The 27707-nt window shown below is 43.7% G+C and overlaps 1 protein-coding gene across 1 annotated transcript; it reads right to left on the bottom strand.

Annotated features, from left to right (window-relative positions):
• Window positions 1-4250: 4250 nt before the first annotated feature.
• Window positions 4251-25287, bottom strand: LOC143320717 (uncharacterized). The gene is made up of 5 exons (XM_076730578.1): window positions 25240-25287; window positions 24424-25065; window positions 19189-21989; window positions 4781-4906; window positions 4251-4652 (listed from the first exon to the last, which is right to left on the bottom strand). Coding segments are annotated over exons 1-5 (3972 nt in total). The 5' UTR covers window positions 25241-25287.
• Window positions 25288-27707: the final 2420 nt, after the last annotated feature.

The raw sequence follows: 27707 nt of genomic DNA on the forward strand, positions 1-27707 counted from the left end.
CTCTTCTATTAGGTAGCTTATGTCGCCATACATCCACAATGCCAGTCTCTATACATTGACAAATTAGCATTTTGCCCATTCTTGGGAGTGGGGCTTTTGGAGCAGGCTGTCTATCTAAAGACTGTGACATAACACAATTAAAGTCTCCTCCCATTAATAAAAGCCCAGTGCTATGTTGTAGTAGAAAGCTGAAAATGGTCTTTATAAAGACTGGATTGTCTTCATTTGGGGTGTATACATTCATCAGGGATATATTTAATCCATCAATGATTCCATTTACTAAAATATACCTGCCCTCTGTGTCCTTATGAATTGCTGTTGCTATAAAATTTATTGATTTATGCACCAAGATCAACACTCCTCTTTTGTTCCCTGACATGTGTGAGGAATAGTACACTTTATCTGCCCAAGATCTTTTTAACTTTTCATGTTCTTTGTCTGGGAGGTGGGTCTCTTGTAGGAGAGCGATTTGACATCCAATTTGTCTTAATTGGCTTAGAATCTTTTTTCTTTTGATAGGGCTGTGGAGTTCTTTAACATTGTAACTAACTATTTTAAGGGACCCCATAATTTAGGATATAATCAGGGGTAAATCCCCGAATAAGTGAAGGAGGCACACACAAAAAAAAAGAAAAAAAAAAAAAGTCACTGAGCTTATCAAAGGTGAGGCATTTTGTATCATGAACATGAACATGAATGCTCTTCTGGAGCAATGGGATCTCTGAGGAACATGAGATCTGGAATGTCCGGTCAGAACGTTCTTTAAGCGTCTTAGGGTCATGGAACATAGGAATATCCAGGACTGCCCTATTGGCTCCTGGGCCTAAGCTGCTAAGATGGCAGCTATGCAAACTAAGGAAGTTTGCGTACTCTTACTTTAGTACTGTAGTTGCACAGTAGACAAGAGCTCCAACAGAACCTAAAAAACATTATGTTTGACATTCTTGAAAATAATAACCTAAATCAACACAAGGGAAAAGTCAAGAAATATTCATATGTTATAAGCTATGTAACACTTACAAATAGAACCGAAAGTATATATACAACTCACATTTGTGCTGTGTACATTATATCTATCTCAGTCCTCAGTCTTTTTCTCTCATTTATCAAGGATATTAAAGGGTTGTTTTTTTAGCTTGGGACTGGACCTTTAATCCGCAGTGAGGGTGTAATATGGTCACTCTCCATGATCACTCCTGGACGTGATGTTTCTGGTCACGTACTGCATGGCCTTGGCTGGATCGAGGAACTCCTGGTCCTCACCTTGGAATGTAATGCGGAGTTTTGCAGGGAAGAGAAGGCCATAGCGAATCCCATGTCGACCACGGAGCGTTTTTTTCACGTCGTTAAATGCTACCCATGCCTTCGCGACACTGGTCGTGTAATCTGGAAAAATGGCCACCGGATCTCTATCAGTATTCAGAGGGGCTCGCTCTCGGGCATGCTTCAAAATGTCCATATAATAATAATTATAATAATAATGCATTTTCGCGATTATTACCCGTGGTCTTCCTCCCGGTTTCCTTGGCGCGAGACTGCGATGGGAGTGATCCACTACCAGGTCTCTATCTATTTGCAGCAACTCTTTCAAAAGTTTAGAGACCGCTGCAGTGGTGCTCGAACCTGGCTTCTCCGCGACTCCTGCGATCCGGATGTTGCCTCGTCTCATCCTCCCTTCCATATCCTCACATTTCTCTTTCAAATCTTTTACTTGATTTTTGAGCTCGCTCACTGTATCTTGTATCGCCACCATCTCATCCGACCATGTCGATAAACCACCTTCAACTTCTTTGATGTTAGTTTTCATCTGGTCCATATCAGCACGTATTGCCGTCGTGTTGTTTGCTAATTCTGCTCTCATTGCCTGCAGCTCGCCTTTCAGATGGCTGAAATCATCCGCCAGCACGTTCTTCGTTTCTTCTCTGATTATCAAGCCAATGTCTGCTCGCAGGGAGGAAAGAATGTCCGATTTAAGCATTTCAGCCTCCATCTCCGTGAATTGTTGTCGTGTAGCAGATGGCGGCTGGTCCGGGTTGTCGGATGTACTCTGCTCCGAGGCTGTACACGGCCCGCTGTTTGAAGGTCCGGTGTATTTTCGTAGTTTTGTCGTCATCTCGAAGAGTTCCCTACTCTCTTCTCAGCGTTGTAATTTATGCAGTTTAGGATTTATGTTGAATATTTATAATGAGCGCCATTGTTATTCCCTTTTAATCATATTTCTGCGGGAGCTCCTGAAAACACGTCTTACGCCATGTTTGGCTCACTAGCGCCCCCCATATTCAGCTGTTTGACATAATAAATTGAATTTAGAGAAGATGTGTTGGCAGTCAGAAACATGAAATTGAAACGACTGTATGGCAGCGATCAGTGTCATTAAAAGAAATGAAGCTGTAGTGAAAGTTCAGTCAGGATGACTGTTCTTCTGCAGCTCAGGCCTGGACTTCATTCATTCCTGCATTTTTTGATTTGATTTGATTTGATTTTATTAATTCATGCTTGCAGTGGAGCCAGGGCTCCACTGAAAAAACGCAGAACTTTACAAAACAAACATTAGAGAAAGACACTACAAAACAATTTCAAGATAAATTCACTCCTCTCACATGCTCGCTGTTTCTTTGCTGTCATTGTTTGTTCACAGCAATACGCCTTCATTGTCAGCCAATCATCCTGCTGCTGTCTTTTTAAATATGATTCTCTCTCTGCCTCAGTTCATTCTCCAAGACACTCTGCTCCACTCAGCACCCTGATCACCACCATACAGTCTCTGATTCCATCAAGCTGTTCATGCAGCCTTCAGTCCCATGGCCTCCATGTTCAACAGTGTTTTACATCCAAGCTGCTCATCACTCTCTGGCCTCCACACCTTGTCCTCTCATAGGTGGGAAGCAGCAATATCTACTCATCATTACCCCGAGCACAAGACCACCAGCACCAACACCATGGTCATATATGGTGGTCATATGCAGATCAAAGGTTAGTAGGATTTATGCCTGTCAACACTCGGACTTGAGAATGCAGGAATATTTTTTGTGTTCTCCATGAAAGTACACAAACTACTCCTACTCTTACAACACAACAACAATGAACACTACATTAAGAATAGTGCTTTTCACTGATTGGCCACAGGAAGTGAAAACGTCATTTTCTGTCACAATATTTTTGTTAGTTGAGACTTTTATTCCCTGTCCAGTCAGGGTATTTGTTCATACTGAGCATGAAACGGTTTGGCTTTCTAAGTTCTTGGACCTTGTGATGCATTATAAAATCTACACGTCTGTATCACTTTATGATAAATGAATTAGGTCTGTAGAATTTAGATCTTGTGTGCACACCTCAAGAATGGTCCCTGTGATGAGTCCTGTGTCTGTGTAATACACACCTACCTTAGACTTAGACAAACTTTATTGTTATTCAGTAAAAACATGTATGCTGAATGAAATTTCATTGCAATAAGCTCAGCACAGGATCAAAAATATGTGAAATAAATATCAAATATGTCGTGATAAGTCCTCTTCATCTGGTGGTGATGCCACCCTGGTTCTTTGCTCTCTCCCTCCCGAGACTGCAGGAGCCCTGGTGAGCTGATCCAGGTGTTGGTGGTGGAATTGAGTGATGAGACCATGGTCCACAATGTGTCAAGAAGGAGCCCATGACCTCTTCTCGGGACCATAACCCTCCCAGTTGACCAGGTACTCAAGACCCTGGCCCTGACAACGTGAACGTAGTAGGCGGCATACAGGGTAGACAGGAGGTGGAGGTGGTGGCTCAATGTGCATGAGAGGACTCTCCTTTACAGGTTTAACTCAGGAGACGTGGAAGTAGGGTGGACTCTCATGGAGCAACCTCACTGCTGTGGGACTGATGATTTTCTGTATGGGGAAAGATCCAATAAACCTGGGTGCTGTCTTCCTGGACTCCATCCTGAGAGGGAGGTAGAGAGCCAAACTTTCTGACCCTCATGATATGCTAGGGTCCAGGATCGATGTCGGTTGGCAGTGGTTGTGTGTGAGCTTGGGAGGAAGTGCGGCAGCATCAGTGGATGAACCTCGGGGGGGGGGGGGGGGGGGCAACCTCCCTCTCCAGTGCTGGGAAGAGCTGGGACTGGAAGCAATACACACAATGGAAGGGTGATAGATCTGTGGTGGAGCTGGTGAGTGTGTTGTAGGCGTACTCTACCCTAATTATTTGGTATGACCATGAAGAAGGATTTTGAGAAACCATGCAGTGTAGCGCCATCTCCATTTCTTGGTTCATCTGCTCAGTTTGGCCATTGGACTGGGGATGGAATCCGGATGACAAACTGGTTGTGGCTTCAAGCCATCTCCAAGGAGAAGTAGACATATGGGTGGAGCTTCTGGCCATCGGCTGAGCCTTGGGATAACACGGCCCCTACTCCAGATGCGTCGACCTCCATGATAAACTGGTGCTCTGGGTCGGGGAATTGGAGGATGGGTGCTGGGTGGGGTCTCGGGGTCGGGCCAGGAGGTGATAGCGGAAACTTTCGCTGGATCCATCTGAATACTGTCTTTGGCCACGATGTATCCCAGGAAGGAGACAGAGGGGGGATGGAAATCACACTTCTCTACTGTGATGAAAAGCAAGTTCATGTCCAGACGCTGTAGGACAGTCTGGACATGATGAAAGTATTCTTTCTGGGACCGGGAGGAAATCAGAATGTTGTCGAGGTAGACAAACACAAAGCGGTTTAGCATGTCTCTGAGAATATCATTTACCAGAGCCTGAAACACTGCTAAGGCATTGGTTAGATGAAAGGCACTACTAGATACTCATAGTGGCCAGTAGGGGTGTTGAAGGCTGTCTTCCACTCGTCTCTCTCCCGAATGTGAACCAGGTGATTGGCGTTACAGAGGTCCAATTTGGTGAAGACCGTGGACCCTTGTAGTAGCTTGAAGGCGGACAAGAGTGGGAGTGGATACCAGATGTTGATGGTAATGTCATTTAGCCCTCTCTAGTCAATGCATGGTCTCAGATGGATCCATCCTTTTTGCCCCTACAAGTGAGAACGATGGTAAGGTAATACCTGTTGCCAAGGAGTCATTAATGTAGCTTTCCATAGCTGTTGTCTCGGGTGCAGACAGGGAATATAGGCAACTGTAACTCAATGGCGCAGTCATATGGTCGATAAGGAAGCAGAGAGGTGGCTTTGGTCTTGCTGAACACTTCCTTGTAGTCATGGTATTCAGGTGGCATGGAGGACAAGTCAGGGGTGGTGCTTGAGAGGGTGGAGCATTAAGGGCTGGTGTCCTGTCTGAGGCAAACCTGATGACAGGAGGTGCTCCATCCCAGAATGGGTCCTGTTGACTAGTCAACAGGAGGCTATGTCGGGGGTTGTAGCTGGCTGGGACGGGGTGAGAAAACGGAACCTGTTCAATCTCCAACTCCATCATCCATAATGCTGGCTTCAACTCCCCTCAGCCCCCAACCCAAATTTCACCAGAATGTCTCCTGCCCCACCAGAGGAGACAAAACCCTGGACCATGTCTATGGCTATGTCTCTGGGACAGTCTGATCACCTCTCATTGTTCCTACTCCCCAAGTGCACACCACTCATCAAATGTGTGAAGCCGTCAGTGAAGACTGTTAAAGTATGGCCAGAGGGAGCGGACGTCACACTCCAGCACCAGTTCCAACACACAGACTGGAGTCTGTTCACCACCCGTGGCCACGCTGCACTCCATTGACATGGACTCAAATGCCTCCTCCATTCTGGATTACATTAACGTATGTGTTGACAAGGTCACCACCACAAACTGATAAGAACTTTCCCCAACCAGAAGTCTTGGATGAACAGTAACGTTCGCCTCCTACCAAAGGAACATGATGCTGCCTTCAGATCTTGCGATGCAGCGGCCTACAGCTCATCCAGAGCTAACCTGAAGAAGGGCATCAGGAAAGCTAAATACACTCACAAGCTATGGATTGAGGAGCACTTCCTCAACAATGCTTTGAGAAGCTGGTCTTGGCCCACCTCATATGCTGTCTTCCCCCCACATTGAACCCCCATGAGTTTGCCTACTGACCAAACAGGTTGACGGAGGATGCCATCTCCACGGCACTGCACTCCACCCTGACACACCTGGACAACAACAACAACTACACGAGGATGCTGTTCATTGATGTGAGCTCAGCATTCAACACAGTCATCCCCTCCAAGCTGGTCAACAAACTTAGTGACCTCGGCATCCGGAACTCCCTCTGCAACTGGACCCTGGACTTCCTGACCAACAGACGCTGCACCATTGAGAGCATCCTGACTATTGTGACGACTGTCACTAAATCTCTGGTCGCCGAGCAGCTGAACAGGGGAAATTGTCGGATGCACTTCGTTCAAAGAGTAGCCTGATCCAAGTTTCAAGTGAGGGTTTCTTTATTCCATATCAAAATTCATTTTCAAGTTTCAGACATTAAAACAGGTGGTCCACAAGAGGCTTTTCCTCATCACCCACTCACTACCAACTCACCTAAGACCGTGAACAGCTGATATTACGAATCCTTACCGCCAGCAACACCACGTGACCCAATCACCGAGTGTCACCACGCAGGTGCACTGCAGCTCAACCCACGCCCATATCCCACACTGACCAACTGCAGTATGGTACGGCAGCTGCACAGTCTCCAAGTGGAGGGCCCTGCAATGGGTAGTGAAAACCGCTCAGAAAATCACCGGTGCCCAGCTGACTGCCATCGAGGACCTCCAGCACAAGTGGTGTCTAAAGCTTGGTTTACACTTCTGCGTCGCGGCGACGCCGTACCTACGGAGTACACCCTACGCGTCACTGAGCATTCGTAGTTCTGCGTCGAGGGAACGCGTTGCTCCTCAATTCACCGCCAAGCCGCTAGGGGGGTGTGGTTGTGTCTTTCTATGGTTTCGGGGGGCTCTTGCTGCCACGAAGAGGAGTTGTAGAGGTGGTCGTACTTGCATACCTCCTTGATAATTCTTTCTTCGGCTTGGTCCAGTTTTTCTTGTAGCTCTCACCACAGAAACTTTGAAAATGGCGGTGTTGTTGTGCTGCGACCATAGGGCTGCGACTGAACCGAAAATTACGTTCTGAACGGACCAATCACAGTCCTCGACGTTCACGTCACGACGCGTCGACTGCACTGCCACTTACTACCTGTTGCACATGTCACCTGTTTACATGCCATGTTGCTCATGTTTTTATGGTTTCATAGAAATTACTTGCACTACCTGTACCCACCTTTTCAACATTATGACTATTTGCAATTTTGGTTAGATGCTAAACTGCATTTCGTTGTCTCTGTGTTGCACTGACAATGACAATAAAGTTGAATCTAATGAGTCAATAAAAGTGGCCAATGTATGAAAACCCTCAGGGAGGAAGAACTTGGACTGGAATAAGGGTCTAGGACTCCTCTGAGAACAGCTGTTCCCCAGCAGAACAACCCTCAACTCAGACACTGAGAAAGACAAAGATCAGAAAAGACAAATAAACGCTGACTTGCATTGATTCATTTCTAGTTTCATTGCTGTTTGACTTCAGGTTTAGTTTCTTACTGACAGACTGAAGCTACAAAATACTGTAAACTCAGATATTCTTAAAGAGCAGGATGACACAGTTCAGTTTGACTCACAGTCAGGTGGCAGGAAAGGAATGCTGCTCCTGCGCTTCAGTGGAGGCTGATCTGTTAATGTAAGAACACAGCATTCATTCAGTGGTTTAATGATCACATGTGATCAACAGTAGAGCTTCTTATGACAGTAACACTGTCGTCTGAAACTTTGGACCAGATCTGAAACAAACACATGGAAAACCTGCCAGAAGACCTGGTCATGAGGAGACCCAAAAATAGTTAGACCCAGTCCAGAATGTAGTGGACCTGAACAGACCCAATCAGAGAGACCAACACCAACACTGACAGCAGCATGAAGCTCCACCAACAAGCAGCCATGATGGAAGAGAGCATCAACACATCAGCCTCAAAAACACATCTTCAATCCAAGATGATGATGATGATGATGATGATGATGACACAACATGTGATTAGAGCTGAGTTCACTTGGATCCACAAGAGACCTGAGACCTGCTGTAATACAACAAGACCAGACAAGACCTGATGACACTGAATGCAGCTGAGATCCAGATCAAGTGGAGTCACATTGGTGGGCCAAAAATCAGATAATATAAAATAATATATTCTAAGTTTTATGTAACTCTGGAGGTGACACACCTGCTCATGACAGAAACCACTGTGTCATTGACATCAGGTGATCCAGGTGGAATAAAACAGCAGTGATGAAATGTGACGTAGAGCTGACTGAGCAGTGAGTCCAGCTGTGAGCTGATCTGGGATCAGTCTGTCTGATCTGTCACTGAGCTACAGCTTACAGAGGTTCTCGTGTTCAGCAGAGTTTCACTCAGGGTTCACAGACTGGACTGAAGGTCTGAGGACAAAGAGCTTTTCTTCCAGAGAGAGAAGACAGCGTCTGATGACTGGACTCACCTGATGCTGCAGCCGCCATGACGTCACTGCTGGACAGATGAGACGTTCACTGACCGAAGACCAACTGCTGCATGAAGAACCTGGAGGAAGAAGAAGCAGGATGGAAATGATCTTACTCACACACCAAAACACTTCTTTCAGAGTCAAAGTCACCTCAACAACCTCAGAGGGGATTCAAACCGCCAACCTCCCCTCTGGTTCAGGCTGAGAGCATGAAGGCCTGTATGAAAACTTCCTTAAAGGTCCCATATTATGAAAAACTCACTTTTTCTGGGTATTGAGGTGTTATTTTGGGTCTCTGGTGCTGCCATACGCAATAAAAAGTGTGATATAAGACCATCTGTGCTTTTTTGAGTGATATACAGACTTCTGAAAGCACCCTGCCTGCAGCTTCCAAACGAGCCCATCGAATTCGGCGCTTCCTACGTAAGAAGCAGGCACATTTGCATATGCCCACCAGCCACCAGCCACCACCCCCTCCCCATCTCCCCGGTGTCTGTCCACCCACCAGATGCAGCGCTACCTTCTCACAGATTCGCCATTTCGCTATTGAAAGCACCGTGTTAGGACTCATGAGTCAACACGAGCCACCACACCCAGTGTTCTGTTGTTGGCTGTAATGAGCTGCAGAGGACAGAAGAGCGGCGTGAATTGAATTTTTGAAGGCAACGTCCCCGCTACAGTTGGCAAAAGCCTGTTGGTGTGTGCTAACCACTTCAAGGCTGACTATTTCTCCAACCCCGGTCAGTACGAGGCCGGATTAGCCAAGAGGTGTTTTCTCTTTTTTTATGATTTAAGTTTAATTTGAGTATGCATGAACATACAGCATTCTTAATACATAAAAATATATCCATAGGTAAACGGTGAATAACATGTAAAGAAACAAAATTGTTTAGCAACCACAGTGGTACATTTACATCATTACAGTGTCCCAGCAATGTTATGAGCAGAAAAAAAAACATCCCGTGACCTCCTAAAGTTCTGACCTTCATTATTAATTCTAGCTAACATTTGCTCATATGATACTATTTCTAACATAGATTCCATCCATTTTCTAAAGTTTGGAGGAGATGTACTCTTCCAAAATCTGAGGATCACTTGAGCAGCCATGAGCAGTATCGGTCAAGCAATACATACACAGACGCTCCGCCGGGTCTAAACTTTGGGAATTTGTGAAAATAATGCATTTGGAAATATTTTCTAAACTGGAATATGTTAGAAAAGCCCAGGGTGAAATGAGTGTATTGTTGAAACTGCTACATCACAGCACAATTTACAGTCCAAGCCAATCATTCTGTGCCATGCGTTTCTTCTCTTTGAGTTTATTTATGAGTGATCCTTTTTTACACTGTATGTAGCTGTTGGCATAGCTATACGTGTAAGATAAGATAGGATATTCCTTTATTAGTCCCACAGTGGGGAAATTTCCAGTATTACAGCAGCAAAGTGGATAGCAAAAAATAGAGGGCATCAGTAAAAAAGACATTAAATAGCAAACAAGCAATATAAACAACATAAACAAGGAATATTGAAAAATATGAACAATTCTCTGGCTTCCTCCCACAGACCAAAAACATGCTCATTAGGTTAATTGGTCTGTAAATTGTCTGTAGGTGTGAGTGTTGTGAAATGGGATGCGCGGGTAAAGAAGATGAATGAATGAACAATTCTGAACAATTTAAACAAGGGGAAATACAGAAACTGGCAACCTAGTACAGGGAAATGTAAAATACGGGAGTGGTAACAATAGATGAGATGGATAGATAGATACTGTATTCATCCCCGAGGGAAATTCACAAGTTCCAGCATATTCCACAAATTTTAAGTAAAAGGCATGCAATAAATAATCTAACAGCACAGCAAGCAAGGAGTTAAAAGTTAAAGCTAAAAAATGTAAAAATGTCCACATGTCCAGTGCAAACAGAATTAAAATTAAAGATGTCCAGTGCAAACAGAATTGAAGGTAAAAATGTCCAAACATAAGTAGAAGTAAAAATGTCCAATGCAACAGAAAGCAAGTTTGAATGTCAAGTGTTTAAATGAGTTTACATGAGATGTCCAGAGTTCAAATGTTCAGTGCAAACAGAAAGCAAGTCAAGGTGCATGTTGAACAGAGTGTTGTGCAGATTCCATTGAGAACACTGAGGAATGTTGACATTAATGTTTAACGTCTCCCCCCTGAGTGGAGTTAAAGAGCCGCATGGCGTGGGGGAGGAACCACTTCCTCAGTCTGTCAGTGGAGCAGGACGCCACAGTCCACGGAATCCTTCTCGAAAAGGCTAAAGACCAATTCTTTACTGAACACCTTCTTTCTTGAAAAAAAAAAAAAAAACGTTACTATTCACTCTATGCACTCGAAGCGTCACCTTGTAGCACCTCTGTCAAATTGGGCCAGAAATTGGCGTTAGGGCGCTTACTCTTGTTGTTCTCTCCTGTTCAGAACCTTGCTTGTGCTCTATGGAAATCTCATATGTACGTCGCCTTGCATAAAAGTGCCAATTTGCCTAAAGACACATTGTAATTGGAGTCACTGACACACGTCACCTCTGAAGAGAAGAAACTGGTGTTTCTGTCTCCAACGTTTGAAAGTGCGCGTTTACCTGAAGTGACTGATGTACAGCTGACAGCGAGTCAGACAGTAAAGGTTCATGTGTGATTTCACAGAAAGCTGTTTCCAGATCAGCTCATGAACTTACTTTGATAATAGAAAGCTATGAAGCAGGAACACACCTGAATGATTCCTCTGATGTCAGCTGATAGATAATCAGTTCTACTGATCTACAGTGCTGACAGATTTAGATTTATTTGTTGCTCTGCAAGGAAAATTATTTTCACCTTCTGTACAACCTCATAGTACACAAATACATAAAACCAGACAGAATACTTCAAACTTAACAACTATGTACATGAATCCCACACCATACATCCACTACAAGCACATTCTCAAACTTCACACATGCAAACACACAAACTCAGGCACAGTTTGGACGTTCTATTCAGTTCTGTTATGACAAAGGGGACAAAGCTACTGCCCAAATAAAAGAAGGAGATTATCCTACTTAATTGATTTGCTAAGATAAGACAAGATAAGATGGAACTTTATTGATCCCATGTCGGGGAAATGCTGTTGAATAAAATAATGATGATGATGATGATGATGATGATGATGATGATGTGAATAAAATAAAACTGAAGTTCTGTTATTTGGAGCGAGTAATGCGCGTACTGGCCCCCATATGGACCTGAGCTCACTGAGTCCATACATAAAATCCACTGTAAACAATCTTGGGGTGATAATGGACAGTGATTTTAAATTTGACAAACAAATTCATTCAGTGGTGAAATCCAGCTTCTTCCTGCTGAGGCTTTTATCTAAAGTCAAGTCCTGCCTGTCTTTTAATGATGTTGAAAGAGTCATCCATGCTTTTATTTCGTCCCGTCTTGACTACTGTAGTGCTCTTTATGTTGCTGTTAGCCAGAGTTCTCTCTCACGCTTACAGTTAGATAGTAATCGTCACAGGAGATCGGGCCTTTTCTGTTGTAGCCCCCAAAAACTGGAACGAGCTGCTTCTGCATAGTAGACTGTCCCCCTCACTGCCTGTTTTTAAATCAACCCTCTTAAAACACATTTTCATTCTTTGGCTTTTAACTCAGTGTGAGAGTTTTATTTCTGTCTGTTTCTTGTTGTATGTTGCTTTTATGTTGAAAATTGTCCAGCACTTTGGTCAACGGCTGTTGTTTTAAATGTGCTTCATAAATAAATTTGATTTGATTTGATGTTGTAACAGACAGCAATTAGACCAAGAATAAAGAATAAAGAAGGAGACAAACGCACAATAAAAAGGAATACAGAATAAAAATCAAACATATATATGTACATTATATACAGAGAGTGTATAAAAACACAGTTGGTGTTTTCTACCTTTAGTTTCGTTGAAGTTGATCTGAATCTCTGTCGCTTGAAACCTGTCAAAGACGACCAAGTGAAGGTAAAGCACTTTTATAACACTAGTCATCATTCACACACATATTTGCTCAATGGAGACTGTGTCACCTGCTCATTATAAGCAGTGACCATCCACACACACACCGATGACTCAGCATCGGGAGAAATTTAGGGTTCAGTATTTTCTCCAACGATACTTTGACATGTAAACCACTGACCTGCTGATTCGTGGATGACTTCACCTCCTGAGCCACAGCCGCACTGAACAGAAATTAAGGATGAAGAAAACCTTTCAGGTCTGAAGTGGCGTCATACTGGCGGAGCACTGACACTGTCCTTTCATTTCATGTAATACGTTTTCAGTATTACGGTCCAGATAAGACTAAATATGCGGCAGATTAAAGATTTCATTGGATGAACCACCTGTCAACCAACCGGTTTGTCAACATGTCTGAAAGGTTTCCAGCCGGACAGACAGCAGCAGCGACTGTTTGCTGCTATTGTGACGTTCAAAACAACATTTTTTTGTGAGGAGTGGTTGAGAGACAGCATGAATCAGTTTTCCCGCATTCATTTTGGACAGAAGGAGACTCCTCACATAACACAATACATTTACCACAGAGGTAGGAAGTAGCTAATGACCTGCTGTACTGAAGTACAATATCGAGGTGCTTCCACTTTCTGCTACTTTCTGCCTCTTCACACACAAGCGACTGATGAATGAGAGAAGGATCTAATGAGGGGCATTTGATCCTCTTGTTTTGGTACACTATCCCAAGTGCATGATGCAGGTTAGTGCCAAAGTGCTATTTACAGTTCCAACAGATGGAGTTGAAATTGTCAATAAACTTTATCCCACAGTTGAGGCATTCCGATGTCAGCCATGTATTCAGGGCAAGGAGTCTGCTGAAAGATTTGACGCCTCTCCCCAAGTTGGAATGTTAAGATTCATGCTAAGATTTTCAGTTTTGCCATTCCTTCATGCCTGGTTATGGAGTCCCCAATCAGATCTGTGTCTGGTTTATGAGGTGTGACCAGTTTTGTTTCTGGCCCTCAGCAGACGGGGAGTTAGCAATATTTCTCCTGGCCCTTAGCCCCAGCAGTAGCCTTGGGACTATTTCTTGGGTTTTGGTCAGATTTGGTTTTTGGTTTTGGTGTGATTAGTTTTTCTGGCCTCATGGTTAGTATTCCAAGGGAGGAGCAGAAGCAACCTCTCACTGAATTAAGGAACATCTTGTGGAAGAGAAGAGTGGCGCAAGAAACGGGGTAGGGAGAGAACCAGGAGAAGAACAGCCTTCATGACAAATCCCTTTGGCTTTGTCCAAAAGCTGCTCGGAAACAAATGCAGTGGTCATCTCTCAGGGTCACCAGAGGAGGTCAACTGCTTTCTCAAGAACACCTTAAGTGATCCACTGAGAGATTAGCCACTTGATCCCCAGAAGTCTCTCATAAACACACCAGCCAAAAGGAGGTCCAGGAGGTTGTGAAAGGAGTAAGATCTGTTTCAGCTCCAGAGCCCAGCAGTGTGCCATATGTAGTATATAAGAGAGGTCCAGAACACATCTGACAACTCTGGAAGATCCTGAGAGTTATATGGCAAAGAGGGAGAGTTGCTGACCAGTGGAGGTGTGTGGAGGGGTTATGGATTCCTAAGGAGGAACACTCAAAGAACACCACCCTGCAGAGACACCATGTGCACAGCAACATCAGAAATCTCATTCTGGATTACAACAATGATTTCAGGTTGAGGATCACTTCTGGGTCCACAACATCCAGAGAAGTCTGGACATAATCTTTGATGCCAGCCTTAAAGACTCCACTTACATCATAAAGACCCTTGACAACCTCAGTGACTGGCTCATGAAGGTAGACAAATCTGGCCTACCAGGATGTTTTAAATCCTGGTCTACTATCATGCCAACTTGTCCTGGAAACTGTGACCTCTGCTGGTGTACGAGGTCCCTACATCAACTGCAGAGTCAATGGAGAGGAAGATCAGCAGCGACCTTCAGAGATGGCTCGGCCGTCCCTGGACCCGAAGTAGTACAGCACTATATGGCAACTGCGACATCTTGCAGCTCAATTTCAGCGGTCTGAAAGGGGAGTTAATGGTGCAACAGACAAGAGAGGTGCTTCTGTACAGAGACTCTCAGGACTCCAGGCCAGGGCAGGCAGGAAGTGGAAAGCATCAAGTGTATTACAGGTTTCAGAGTCCAGGCTGAGGCAGAGGGAACTAGTGGGTAATATGGCCACAGGCAGAAGCAGGTCCCAGTTACTTCCCCAGGACCCCAATCTGTAAAGTCCTGAGCAATGACAGATGCCAGCTGTTCCAAGAATAAGTTCGAGCACCAGTGGAGGAAGAAAGAGCAAGCAGAATGGTAAGTCTGAGACAACAAGGAACATGGACAAAGTGGAAATCTGTTGAGCAGCGAAGGATCACCTGGGATAACATCCTGCGGACAGATGATGACAGAGTCTGGTTCCTGATCCAGGTGGTCTATGATGTCCTAACAAGTCCTGCAAGCCTCTGAATCTGGAGCAAAAGTGAAACACCATCTTGTGCCCTCTACTGTGGAATAGGATCCCTCGAACACACCCTCAGCAGCCTTTGCTACAGGCATGATCAGGTCCTGAAGGCAGCTGCAGAGACAGTAGCATTAGCCATCAACACCAGCAAACACCACCGTTTAAAGAAGATCCACGTTTGTTAGAGCCAGACAGAGACACACCTCTCAGCTGAAATATGCATCAGTCCCCCCTTTGCCTCAGCTGCTGACTGACAGTTGAAAGTTGACCTGGACAAGCAACTGAGGTTTCCTGAGCACATTGAACACATTGTCCCAACAACACTGATCTTTTTTTTTTCCAACACTACAAAGCAGGTGATCATGTTGGAGCTCACTGTACTCTAGGAAGACCACATGGATGATGCACACGAGCACAATGTGCCAAGTACCAGAAGTTGGGACAGGGCTAGAAAACCTCCAGTAAACCTATTGAGTTGGGATGCCGGGGCATCGCAGGCCGGTCACTCTGCAAAGCCTTGACCGAACTCGGGCGAGTGGAATTGGCAACAATGAAAGCCATCAAGTCTGTTACTGATGGTGGAGAGAAAGTCACCAGGTGACTTTGGCTGAAGAGGGACGCCAAGTGGTCAACTGCTGCTGGCATGCAAGCCGGGAACTGATCACCCCGACTGGGTCACCCAGGTGAGACTGTCTGATGTTTAAAAGCAGTGGATGACCCCAGGTTACATCACTGATGACGCATCCCAGCACATCCTCAGCACGTATTTTCTTAAAGTATCTCACCTTTCGTCATTCAGAGTCAGTGTTTCGTACCTGTTTTGCAGCAAGAGTTCAGACGGTGGAGTGAGCGTTGGTGCCCTCTGGTTTAATTTCTTGCTGGACCTCCCTTCACGGCATACGCCGTCACACCAAGCCCTGGCTGGAGTGGAAGCTCTCGGTCTGTTGTGCCTGTAAGAAGCTTCATTAGTGAAGTCCAGTTTTGGAGCCTCAACAGCTGATCCAGTGGTGTGAGGACACATCCAGGACAACGTGTCAGCCGAGTCAGTGCCAGGATGCTCCACAGCTGAAGTAATCTTTATGTTAGGCTGCTACAGAGTCAATGAACTGCTCATTCTCACATGTTTGATGCAGTGTTTCAGTCTTCTCTCTCAGTCAGTCGCTCACAGTCAGTCCACACTCTCTCTGTCCTGATGGCAGGTTTCCAGTCACAGACACAGCAAAAGGTTTGTGCTGTTTGGAGGTCACACTCACAAAGTGCTGAGAAATAATAAAGGAGCTGAAAATATGATGTTTCTTTCATTCATTTCAGTTTACACATCAGGGAGATTCCTGCTCAACAGGACCAGTGTTGAGGCTTTGTGCTCAGCGCTGACCAGCAAGTCTCAGTGCTCTAAAACGAGCTTTGAACCACTTTCAGCTCAGTTACAAGAGATGAAGGGCTTCATTTTCCAAACTTTAAAACTTTTAAAAATCTGTAGTACAAAGTAAATCATGTTGGGCTGCAAAACTTTTTCATCATCAGTGAATCTGCAGATTATCTTCTCATCCATTGTTTGGTCTATTAAATGTTAGAAAAGAGTTTAAAATCACTCGTTCCTTCAGACCAACAGTCCAAAATGTAAAGAGGTTGTTTTTATTATTACCAACACAAAGAACAAAGAAAAGCAAAGAAAAACCACAAATCCAACAAGACAATGTTTTACTTTTACACATGAAATAATTACATAGAAGAACAAATAAAAAGAGCAGAAAACAGAAAATGTCTGTGAAAAATGTTCTTCAAACAAAGTTTTTACCAGATGAAGCGACATCAGCACGCAGCATGTGTCTGAGTGCATGTTTGTGTGTGAACACACTGACAGTGAACTGTGAAGGAACATGACAACATGCTCTGCAGTGAAAGGCTGAAATCACAGCTGAGCTCAGAACGCTCACATCAGGACACAGAAACCAGGTAAAGACAGAAAACACCTTCTGAAAGGTGGAAAAGTCTGTGAATGAATGTTTGAAGATGCATCAGCAAACGCTGCAGCGTGAACAGATCAGCTCTGATAGGCCGGTACGCTCAGTGGCCACTTTATTAGGAACACATGAACAGTCAGCTGTCATAAAGCTTCATGATGCTGGTTGTGTTTTTGGTGACTGTCAGAGGAGTTGATTGAAATATGTGTTTTTAGGGAGGACAAACATGAGAAACACCTCTCAGTGTGATGGAACACCACAGTAATAAACAAATCATTGAATTTACACATTTGTGACGACGTGAGCAAACACTGAACGTTATCAGCATGAACACACTTTAGACTGAACAGGTGTACCTAATAAAGTGGCCACTGAGTGCACAGTACTGTGTGTGTGTGTGTGTGTGTGTGTGTGTGTGTGTGTGTGTGTGTGTGTGTGTGTGTGTGAAACAGGGACTGAAACTGACTTATCAGGTAGTTTGTTTGTTCTGGTCAGCAGACGTGATGATTTCAGATGATACTGGTGTCCTTTGGTGCTCCTATAGCGCCCCCATCAGGTCAACACGCCTCATTGGAAAACAAAAATCAGTTCTGATCAAAAGCTCAAATTAAGAAAACAGAAGCTCAGATTTTTGATAATGGAAAAAATTACATATTTTAAAAACTCTTGTTCACTCACTGAAAACCTGAAACTATCAGCTGTGACGTTTACAGCAAACAAATCTCTTCATAAAATGCTGCACAGTGACGTGTCGACTTCTGGCAAAAGCTCCTGAATCAAGTCATTCAGTTGTTTTTCATGTTTTTGTTCCAGATTCTTCTTTTCCTCTTCAGTTTTCTCCTGCTTCATTTCTTCTTCCTGTTTCGTCAGTAAGTTTTTGATTTTTTTCCGATTTTCTCTCTTTTTAGTCACACATTTCACTAAATCGCATATTTCTCTTTGATGTTTTTCTCTCTGAGCTTTAAATTCCTCCTCATGTTTCTCTCTGAACTCATTAAACTCTTCAGCTTTCTTTCTGGCTTCTTCTTCATGTGTCTTCTGCAGACTCTCCATTTCTTTCTTATATTTATCTTCAATGTCTTTTTTCTCTTTTTCCTCTTGTTCTCTTCTCTTTCTGTCCTCTTCTTTTCTTTTCTCTTCATCTTTTTCTCTTTCTTTCTCGTACTCTTCTTGCTGTTTTCTCAGTCTTCTTCGTTCTTCCTCTCGTCTCTTTTCATCTTCTTCATTTCGTCTCTCCCACCATTCTTTTTGTTCTTTCTCCTTCTTCTCTCGTTCTTTTCTCATCTCTTCTTTCTTCTCCTTCAGCTCTCTGTAGATCTTTTCCTTTGATTCTGATTCTGATTTGATTTTTTCCTCCAAAGTTTCAACTTTTTGTTTCCACTCCTTTCGTTCAATGTCTTCCTGTTGTTTTCTCTTCCTGTTCTCTTCTTCTCTCATTTCCTGTTCTTTCTTTCTCTCTTCACGTTCTTTATTGATCTTTTCCTTCATTTCTTCAAGTTGTTTTTCTCTCAGTTTTCTCTCCTCTTCAGTTTTTGCTCTCTGTTCTTCCATTCTTCTCTTCATTTCTTCCATTTCTTCTTCTTTGTGGTCTCTAAGTGCCTTTAAGATGTCATATTGTTTGTCTTTGTCTTTCATTTCTTCTTCATGTTTTTCTCTCTGAGCTTTAAATTCCTCCTCATGTTTCTCTCTGAACTCATTAAACTCTTCAGCTTTCTTTCTGGCTTCTTCTTCACGTGTCTTCTGCAGATTCTCCATTTCTTTCTTATATTTATCCTCCATGTCTTTTTTCTCTTTTTCCTCTTGTTCTCTTTTCTTTCTGTCCTCTTCTTTTCTTTTCTCTTCTTCTTTTTCTCTTTCTTTCTCGTACTCTTCTTGCTGTTTTCTCAGTTTTCTTCGTTCTTCCTCTCGTCTCTTTTCATCTTCTTCATTTCGTCTCTCCCACCATTCTTTTTGTTCTTTCTCCCTCTTCTCTCGTTCTTTTCTCATCTCTTCTTTTTTCTCCTTCAGCTCTCTGTCAATCTTTTCCTTTGATTCTGATTCTGATTTGATTTTTTCCTCCAAACTTTCAACTTTTTGTTTCCACTCCTGTCGTTCAAATTCTTCCTCTTCTTTTCTCTTCCTGTTCTCTTCTTCTCTCATTTCCTCTTCTTTCTTTCTCTCTTCACGTTCTTTATTGATCTTTTCCTTCATTTCTTCAAGTTGTTTTGCTCTCAGTTTTCTCTCCTTTTCAATTTCTGCTTTCTCTTTTTCCTCTTGTTCTCTTCTCTTTCTGTCCTCTTCTTTTCTTTTCTTTTCATCTTGTTCTCTTTCTTTCTCGTACTCTTCTTGCAGTTTTCTCAGTCTTCTTCGTTCTTCCACTCGTCTCTTTTCATCTTCTTCATATCGTCTCTCCCACCATTCTTTTTGTTCTTTCTCCCTCTTCTCTCGTTCTTTTCTCATCTCTTCTTTCTTCTCCTCCAGCTCTCTGTCAATCTTTTCCTTTGATTCTGATTCTGATTTGATTTTTTCCTCCAAACTTTCAACTTTTTGTTTCCACTCCTGTCGTTGAATTTCTTCCTCTTCTTTTCTCTTCCTGTTCTCTTCTTCTCTCATTTCCTCTTCTTTCTTTCTCTCTTCACGTTCTTTATTGATCTTTTCCTTCATTTCTTCAAGTTGTTTTTCTCTCAGTTTTCTCTCCTTTTCAATGTCTTTTTTCTCTTTTTCCTCTTGTTTTCTTCTCATTCTGTCCTCTTCTTTTCTTTTCTTTTCATCTTTGTCTCTTTCTTTCTCGTACTCTTCTTGCAGTTTTCTCAGTCTTCTTCGTTCTTCCTCTCGTCTCTTTTCATCTTCTTCATATCGTCTCTCCCACCATTCTTTTTGTTCTTTCTCCTTCTTCTCTCGTTCTTTTCTCATCTCTTCTTTCTTCTCCTCCAGCTCTCTGTAAATCTTTTCCTTTGATTCTGATTCTGATTTGATTTTTTCCTCCAAAGTTTCAACTTTTTGTTTCCACTCCTGTCGTTGAATTTCTTCCTCTTCTTTTCTCTTCCTGTTCTCTTCTTCTCTCATTTCCTCTTCTTTCTTTCTCTCTTCACGTTCTTTATCGATCTTTTCCTTCATTTCTTCAAGTTGTTTTTCTCTCTGTTTTCTCTCCTCTTCAGTTTTTGCTCTCTGTTCGTCCATTCTTCTTTTCATTTCTTCCATTTCTTCCTCATGTTTTCTTTGAAGCTCCTCTCTCTCTCTCCTCATCTCTTCTTCCTTCTCCTTCAGGATTCTCTCCATCTCTTTCTTTATTGCTGCTTTGGCCTCTTGCAGCATCTCATCAGTGTAGCAGCTGCCTCCATTTTCCTCCACCATGGTGTTAATCTTGGTCATCAGCTCACTCACTTGTGTTCGGTCGTGTTCTTCATCGTTGTTGAACACATGGTATCTTCCTCCACAGTCAGCGATCAGCTGCTTAAAGGAATCATCACATTCTTTTTCAATGTATTCTTCAACAGATATCTTCTCTTTCTTCAGTTTATCTCCTCCAGTTAACAGAATGATGGTGAACTTTTCAGCTTTCTTCCCAAAACCTTCCTTGATGAGTTTCAGTGTCTCCTTCTCCTCTGGTGTAAATCTGCCAATGTGTAACACCAACAGGAAGACGTGTGGTCCTGGAGCCAGAAGACTGATGCATTTCACCATCTCCTCCTGAACGTCTTCATGGGACAAAGTTGGATCAAACAGACCAGGAGTGTCGACCACAACGACCTGACGACCGTCCACTTCACTCTGTGCTTTCTCACAATGTTTGGTGACGGATGTTCGGCTTGATTCATCTTTAAACTCTTTTCTTCCTAGAATGGTGTTTCCTGAAGAGCTCTTTCCACTGCCAGTCTTCCCGATCAGCACAATCCTGAGACACTGTGGGCTCTGATGTCTGCCTTCACCTTCAGCTTTGAGTCTTGCATTAGTCTTCTCCTGCTCTACAACCTTCTCCATCTGAGCCCTGGTGAACGTGTCGTTCGTGAAGCATTTGGATCCTTTAACTCTCATTTTTTCTACAGCTTCCAGCAGCTCTGGGATCTGCTGCCTGTCCTTGATGTTGAGAACATCATATCTTCCTCCACAGCTCTGACAGAGATCCTGAATGTCCTTGTTTCCTCTAACAAAGTCCACCACAGCTGGAGCTGTAGGATCTGACTCCACAGTGAACAGAATCCTGGTGAAGTCATTGACTCGAGAGCTGAATGTGTTCTGGATGATCTTTAACTCTGCCTTGTCTTCATCAGTGAGGGGACCCACAGGTAGGACCAGGACGAAGGCATGGACGCCCTCAGGGTCACAGAGGGAGATACACCTGAATGATTCCTCCATCACTGCCTCCTGAGCTCTTCCATACAAGGCAGGCAGCTCCACCAGGGAAAGCCGACGTCCACACACCTCTCCCTGATGTTTAACACACTCTGAGGAATCGGAGACTGAATGAAACTCTGTCCCACCTAAAATGGCCTCGATGGCTGAAGTCTTCTCTGCTCCTGTCCTCCCACACAGAACCAGGTTTAAAGCTGCTCTGATGTGTTCAGACTTTGGTCTGATGGTCTCTTCAGTGAAGGTGAGGAAGCTTCCTTTGTTTTCATGAACAATCTTCTCAATCTTCTCCATTAACAGCTCGTGGTCACCTTCAGCCATGTTGAAGCGTCTTCCTCCACAGTCTTCAAGGAGCTGACTAACAGCTGTTTCATTCCCCTCATGTGTCTGGATGACCATTGAGTGTTTAAAAGCATCTCCATCAAACAAACTCAGGATGAACTTCAGTGTTTGTCTGTTCTTCTCTGTGAAATCAGAAGGTTTCACTAACAGCAGAAGAACATTTGGTCCAGGAGGACAAAGAGTCACACAGCTCTTCATCTCTGTTTTCATGTCCTCCACAGACAGACTGAAGATGTTTGGACTTTTCACGACTGTCAGCTGATTTCCTCTCCACTCTGCACTCACAGCCACACATTGTTTGGTTGGTGAAGTTTTCTTTTGGTTCCTGATGATGAAGTTACCAAGTTTTGTCTGTTTGTCCTCACTTTTTCCCAGCATCACAATCCTGATTCCAGACGCTGTAAAACAACAGAGACAAAGATGAAACCACATTAACTGTGAGTCTGAAATCACTGCACTGCTGACATGAAGAGATCTCTTCACTCATCTGCAGACTTGGTCAAAGTTCTGGTTTGATTCAGAGTCAACATCTTCTAAAATGTAATGTGTCATTATATAATTGACAGTTAACCAAATGATGTTCATATTCAGCTGTTTGACATAATAAATTGAATTTAGAGAAGATGTGTTGGCAGTCAGAGACATGAAAGTGAATCGACTGTATGGCAGCGATCAGTGATCACAGAGGGCCATGGTCATATATGGAGGTCATATGCAGATCCCAGGTTAGTGTTAGGATCGGCTAACCTGTCTGCTCCCAGTGTTCTCTGTTCGCCTTTTCCCTGGTGTTATGTGTCTGTCTGTCTGTTCCTGTCTGTCTGGCCACGCCTCTTCAGCAGCACACCTGGAGCACATGAGCCTAATGAGAGGTCTAGTATAGAAGGAAGACGCTGAGCTTGGTTTGTCTCTGGATTATCCTCATCTCTGCCTTGTGAGTACTCTCAGTCTTGCCAGTTGCTGCTTTAATGGCAATTTCAGCTCCTTGTACTTCATCTACTTGAGACACCCGACCTCCCATTTCCTCACCAGGATATCAGGTCCTTTTCTGTTTTAAATTCTGGTGTCTGGACCTCTTAACATCTACATACAAAATCCTGCAGGGTGTCTCCGGTGTGAACCACTCCCTTAGGAGCCGGCACCGATACCTCCAACAGACCAAAAGGTCCAACCACACCTTTGGGTAGGGGGCGTTCCTCAGGTATAAATGTTTAGCTCTCCCCATGCTTGGGGTCTTTCTTCATTCTACCGCTCGGGTGATGATTGACCTTTTCTATACAAAGAAAATAAAAACCTTGTCGGCCGGCAGAAGTCTCTGTTTCATTCTTCACCAGCAGCAGAGAGTTTTTTCTAGTCCCTACCTGCCGTGTCAGCCCTTGCTCAGCCTCAACCCATCACGTGGACAATTGTTTGTTCCACTCCTTATGAGTGTGTTTTTTGTTCCCCTGATTGTTAATAAACCTGGTTTTCTTTTACGCTTGTCTCTGGTCTGTCTATTGAGTCCAAGCACGACCAAATTTAAGGCGCTGCCTAACAGTTAGCAGGATTCATACCTGTCAACATTGAGATTTGACACTTGGGGAAATTTTTTGTTGCCTGTCTCTTTACATTTAGACAAGAGGACACAAAACTCATCATGAGGTAACCACCTGCTTTAAAATATCACAGCAGCAAGGATTGGGTTAACTAGTTCCTGCATGACGTGATGACAGTCAGGTGGTCAGAATCAGATCCCTGATTGAAGGTGAAATGCTGTGAACATCCCTGTATTTTATAAATGAACAGACAAAAGGGCAGATAAATGTAACCTGCAGTCATTGGTGCAGCATGTTTCTGTGCCTCTTCAGTTCATTATGTTTGGCAGAGTTAACACTCTTCTCTGTGTGAGCACTTGTTGATGTGCTGTCATGTTCATGACTCCATCCATCACTCCTGGTCTGTGCAGCTCCTGTCATTTGGATGTTTCTCTTGTCCATATTGTGATTAACTGTTCAGCCCGACTGCTGACCATCAGCCATCGCTGGCTAAAGCCTGTACATTGTAATCTGCTGACTAAGCAAAAGTAAGTAAATAAGTGAAAGGAAGCTGATGGAGTCATTGGAGGACACATTTTGTTTCTGTCTCTGTTGATTTGAATCATTGAACCTTGAATTGTTCTGTGTAATGCTCTTCAAGATTTCACTTTAAGCAGATTTTACCATCTTTGTTTGTTTGATCGTTCTCTGTTTCATTTCTGCTTTGTGAGCGTCTCAGAGCGATTTCTCTGCATTAATAAATCTTCTGCTATAATATCTTAATTATCTTTCCTTCATTCACTTGATTAAAACACTGTTTTGTCCACACAGAGCAGTGGATGTGGAGGATGGGAACATACGTGTTAAACATTTTGAGTATTTGTTCAATACAAACATTTGGATGTTTTAAAGGAAAAGGCAGCATCACATTTCCCCTAAAAGGTGCTTTGTAAATGAAAAGTAACAAAATATGAAAGTCACAGATAGAAGATAGTAACATGTGAAACATGTGATTTAAGGTTTTTGTTTTTAAATGTTTTTATTTAGTTTTTTGTGTTTCTGTGGTGAAGAATTGTGGGATGAGTTTGGGTTCATTCTGGAGAAAAATGCCACCAAAAATCTGTAAATTGATGATGAACACTGATGAATTTACTTACTGTGAGTCAAAGGGTTTTTCTCTGAGAATCTAGCAGTGATTCCTTTAACTGAACTCCGCCCTGTAAAAAGATGACATCATTAATTTTCAGCTTAATGCTCTAATTTAATCAAACAGGATTTGTGTGAACAGAGTTTTTCTTCTCAGGACTGTTTCTGCTCTTACCAGCAGCTTTAACAGCACCGATGATAGAAGTCTGTGCTTCCTTTGGTTTTGGCCTTTGATCACCTGGTAAAGTAGATGTTGTGTCTATAAATTCTTCATAGCTGAGATGCTCCACATTGTTCTCCTCTACGATCTGACCCAGGCGTGTTAACAGCTGTGGAAGTTCAAGGTTCTTCTGCCACAGAAACCTGGAGTGACACCGTCTGATCATGTCCTTTAATGGAGGGCGTTCCATGTATGTTTCCATCCATCCTGGACTCTCCTCTCTGGGTGTTGATATCAGCACCAGTGAATGATCAAATGATCGATCACTGAAGCGCTGAAGGAAGCAGCAGAGCCTCAGTTTGTGTTTCTCAGTGAAGTCTTCAGGCTGCAGAACCAGCAGGAACACATGAGGTCCAGGATCAGAGACTCTCACACAGTTTTCTATCAACTCTGTCAGTTTGTGTTCAGAGATGTTTGGATGCTGCAGATCTGGACTGTTGACGAGGACTATGTCTTTGTCCTTTAACTGTCCTCTTTCTGTCTGAAACCAGTCTGCTTCTTCCTCAGTGTTGAACTTCGTCTGTCCCAGTATGAAGTTCCCCACTGAACTCCTCTGAGACCAGCTGTTCCCCAGCAGAACAACCCTCAGCTCAGACACTGAGAAAGACAAAGATCAGAAAAGATAAATAAACGCTGACTTGCATTGATTCATTTCTAGTTTCATTGCTGTTTGACTTCAGGTTTAGTTTCTTACTGACAGACTGAAGCTACAAAATACTGTAAACTCAGATATTCTTAAAGAGCAGGATGACACAGTTCAGTTTGACTCACTGTCAGGTGGCAGGAAATAAAAGCTGCTCCTGCGCTTCAGTGGAGGCTGATCTGTTAATGTAAGAACACAGCATTCATTCAGTGGTTTAATGATCACATGTGATCAACAGTAGAGCTTCTTATGACAGAAACACTGTTGTCTGAAACTTTGGACCAGATCTGAAACAAACACGAGGAAAACGTGAGATCAGGAGGTCGATTCAGCCATGGCTTCATTGTTCACACACAGGAACTCTGTGCAGCATGAAGGTGCTCCCAGTGGAAAGACTGGAGACCCCCATGGAGAGGAGGAGGAGGAGGAGGAGAGGAGAGGAGGAGGAGAGGGGAGGAGAGGGGAGAGGAGGAGGAGGAGGAGGAGAGGGGAGAGGAGGAGGAGGAGGAGGAGGAGGAGGAGGAGAGGAGAGGAGGAGAGGAGAGGAGGAGGAGGAGGAGGAGGAGGAGAGGGGAGGAGGAGGAGGAGGAGGAGGAGAGGGGAGAGGAGGAGGAGGAGGAGGAGGAGGAGGAGGAGGGATGCAGAGCTGGAGTGAGGTGCCATGACTAGAAAAGGTGGTACAAACCATCCACAGCACCTTATCTTCTGTGGACTGTGAGATCTGTCTCAGAGGAAAGAGCTAAAGTCTTAATTGGTTATAAAAACAAATCCAAAAGACTTTTCAGCAGCAGTGGATGTTCATGGAGCTGTGGACACAAAATGACTTTCAGTGCAGGACAGAGACAGCCGACGCTGAGAGAACACAGTGTGTGATCCAGACTAGTGTTGTCTCGTTCGCGAACGTTTCGTTCAAAAGAACGAATCTTTTAAGTGAACGTACTGAACTGCATCACTTCCTCAAGTGATTCGTTCGTTTCTCAGTTCACTTGAACTGTCAGCTGCGCCGCCTGCTGACGAACGAACTGTCAGCAGTTCAACTGAACTGAGAAACGAACGAATCACTTGACGAACGAACTGTCAGCAGGCGGCGCTGCTGACAGTTCAACTGAACTGAGAAACGAACGAATCGCTTGAGGGAGGGACCGCGCGCGCCGACTGCGCCGCGTCACCGACGCATGAATCTATGGCAAGCCGTTCCTGCCAGAAATACGCCACATTCAGTCGCGTTTCAACTTCATTACGGCGTAAAAAACGCCGTTTTTTCAGATTTTGCGCCGTTTTTTACGCCGTAATGCGCAAAAAGAACGCCGCTTTTTACGCCGTAATGAAGTCCTCCAAGAACGCGTGTAAAAAACGCCGTTTTGCGCATCAAAACGCGCGTAAAACACGCGCGTTTGTGCGCACCATAACGCACGTAAAAAACGGCGTTTTCCTAGTATGATAATAATCTCCACCCTTCTTTTCTCTCAGCCACTGAACTTGAAGCGTCTGCGCCCAATCGCTGATCAAGACAAGCAGACCAAATCAGTTCAGCACAGATCTCCTTTGTGGCAAAGTTTGTCCTGACTTACCTTGTAGTTTCTCTTGTAGTTTTGGGTGATAGGCAGGAACACATTCCATAAATTAACTTCGTCGTCCTCTGCCATGCTTATTTATTTATTTATTTATTTATTTATTTATTTATTGGTCAATGCTTCTATGTTATTGTTGATTTTCACTGGTTTACTCCATGACCAATGGAGTGAAGAAGTGGTACAGTGGTTAGAGCTCTGGACTTTGAAACAGAGACCTTTTAGCTTACAGGTGCGAGTGGCATTAATTACTCGAATCCTTTGTATTGTATGTATTTGTTTGGATGTAAACCCACTGACTTTGCAGCCCTGTGTTAGTAAACATGGTGGCAGAAGCCTGTGTGTACTTGTACTTCCTCTCATTTCTGTCATTGTTTAAACTCCCCTTCCATGCATTGTTAGGATATATAGATATATATTTTGGCTGCATATACATATACATACGTGTGTGTGTGTGTGTGTGTGTGTGTGTGTCTCCAGAGCTCTAACCACTGTACCACTTCACTTCATTGGCCAGGGAGTAAACCGGTGAAAATCAACAAAATCAACAACATAGAAGCATTGACCAAGAAAAATAAATAAACGATGCATGGAAGATGAATTTAAAATAACGACAAAGTTATTTTATGGGATATGTTCCTGCCTATCACCCAAAATATTAACCTACGAGAAACTACAAGGTAAGTCAGGACAAACTATGCCACAAAGGAGATCTGTGCTGAACTGATTTGGTCTGTTTGATCAGCGATTGGGCGCAGACACTTCAAGTTCAGTGGCTGAGAGAAAAGAAGGGTGGAGATTATTGTCATACTAGGAAAACGCCGTTTTTTTACGCGCGTTTTGATGCGCAAAACGGCGTTTTTTACGCGCGTTCTTGGAGGACTTCATTACGGCGTAAAAAGCGGCGTTCTTTTTGCGCATTACTGCGTAAAAAACGGCGTAAAATCTGAAAAAACGGCGTTTTTTACGCCGTAATGAAGTTGAAACGCGACTGAATGTGGCGTATTTCTGGCAGGAACGGCTTG

The sequence above is a fragment of the Chaetodon auriga genome, chromosome 5, assembly GCF_051107435.1.
Source record: "Chaetodon auriga isolate fChaAug3 chromosome 5, fChaAug3.hap1, whole genome shotgun sequence".
NCBI lineage: Eukaryota > Metazoa > Chordata > Actinopteri > Chaetodontiformes > Chaetodontidae > Chaetodon > Chaetodon auriga.

Excerpts from the sequence above, each read along its gene's own strand:
- LOC143320717 (XM_076730578.1), bottom strand. Across the intron at positions 21,990-24,423 it reads CGGTGCTGTTAAAGCTGCTG|CGTCTGGAATCAGGATTGTG; the intron begins GTAAGAGCAGAA and ends GTTGTTTTACAG. Across the intron at positions 4,653-4,780 it reads CTGGCCACTATGAGTATCTA|AAAGAATACTTTCATCATGT; the intron begins GTAGTGCCTTTC and ends TCCCGGTCCCAG.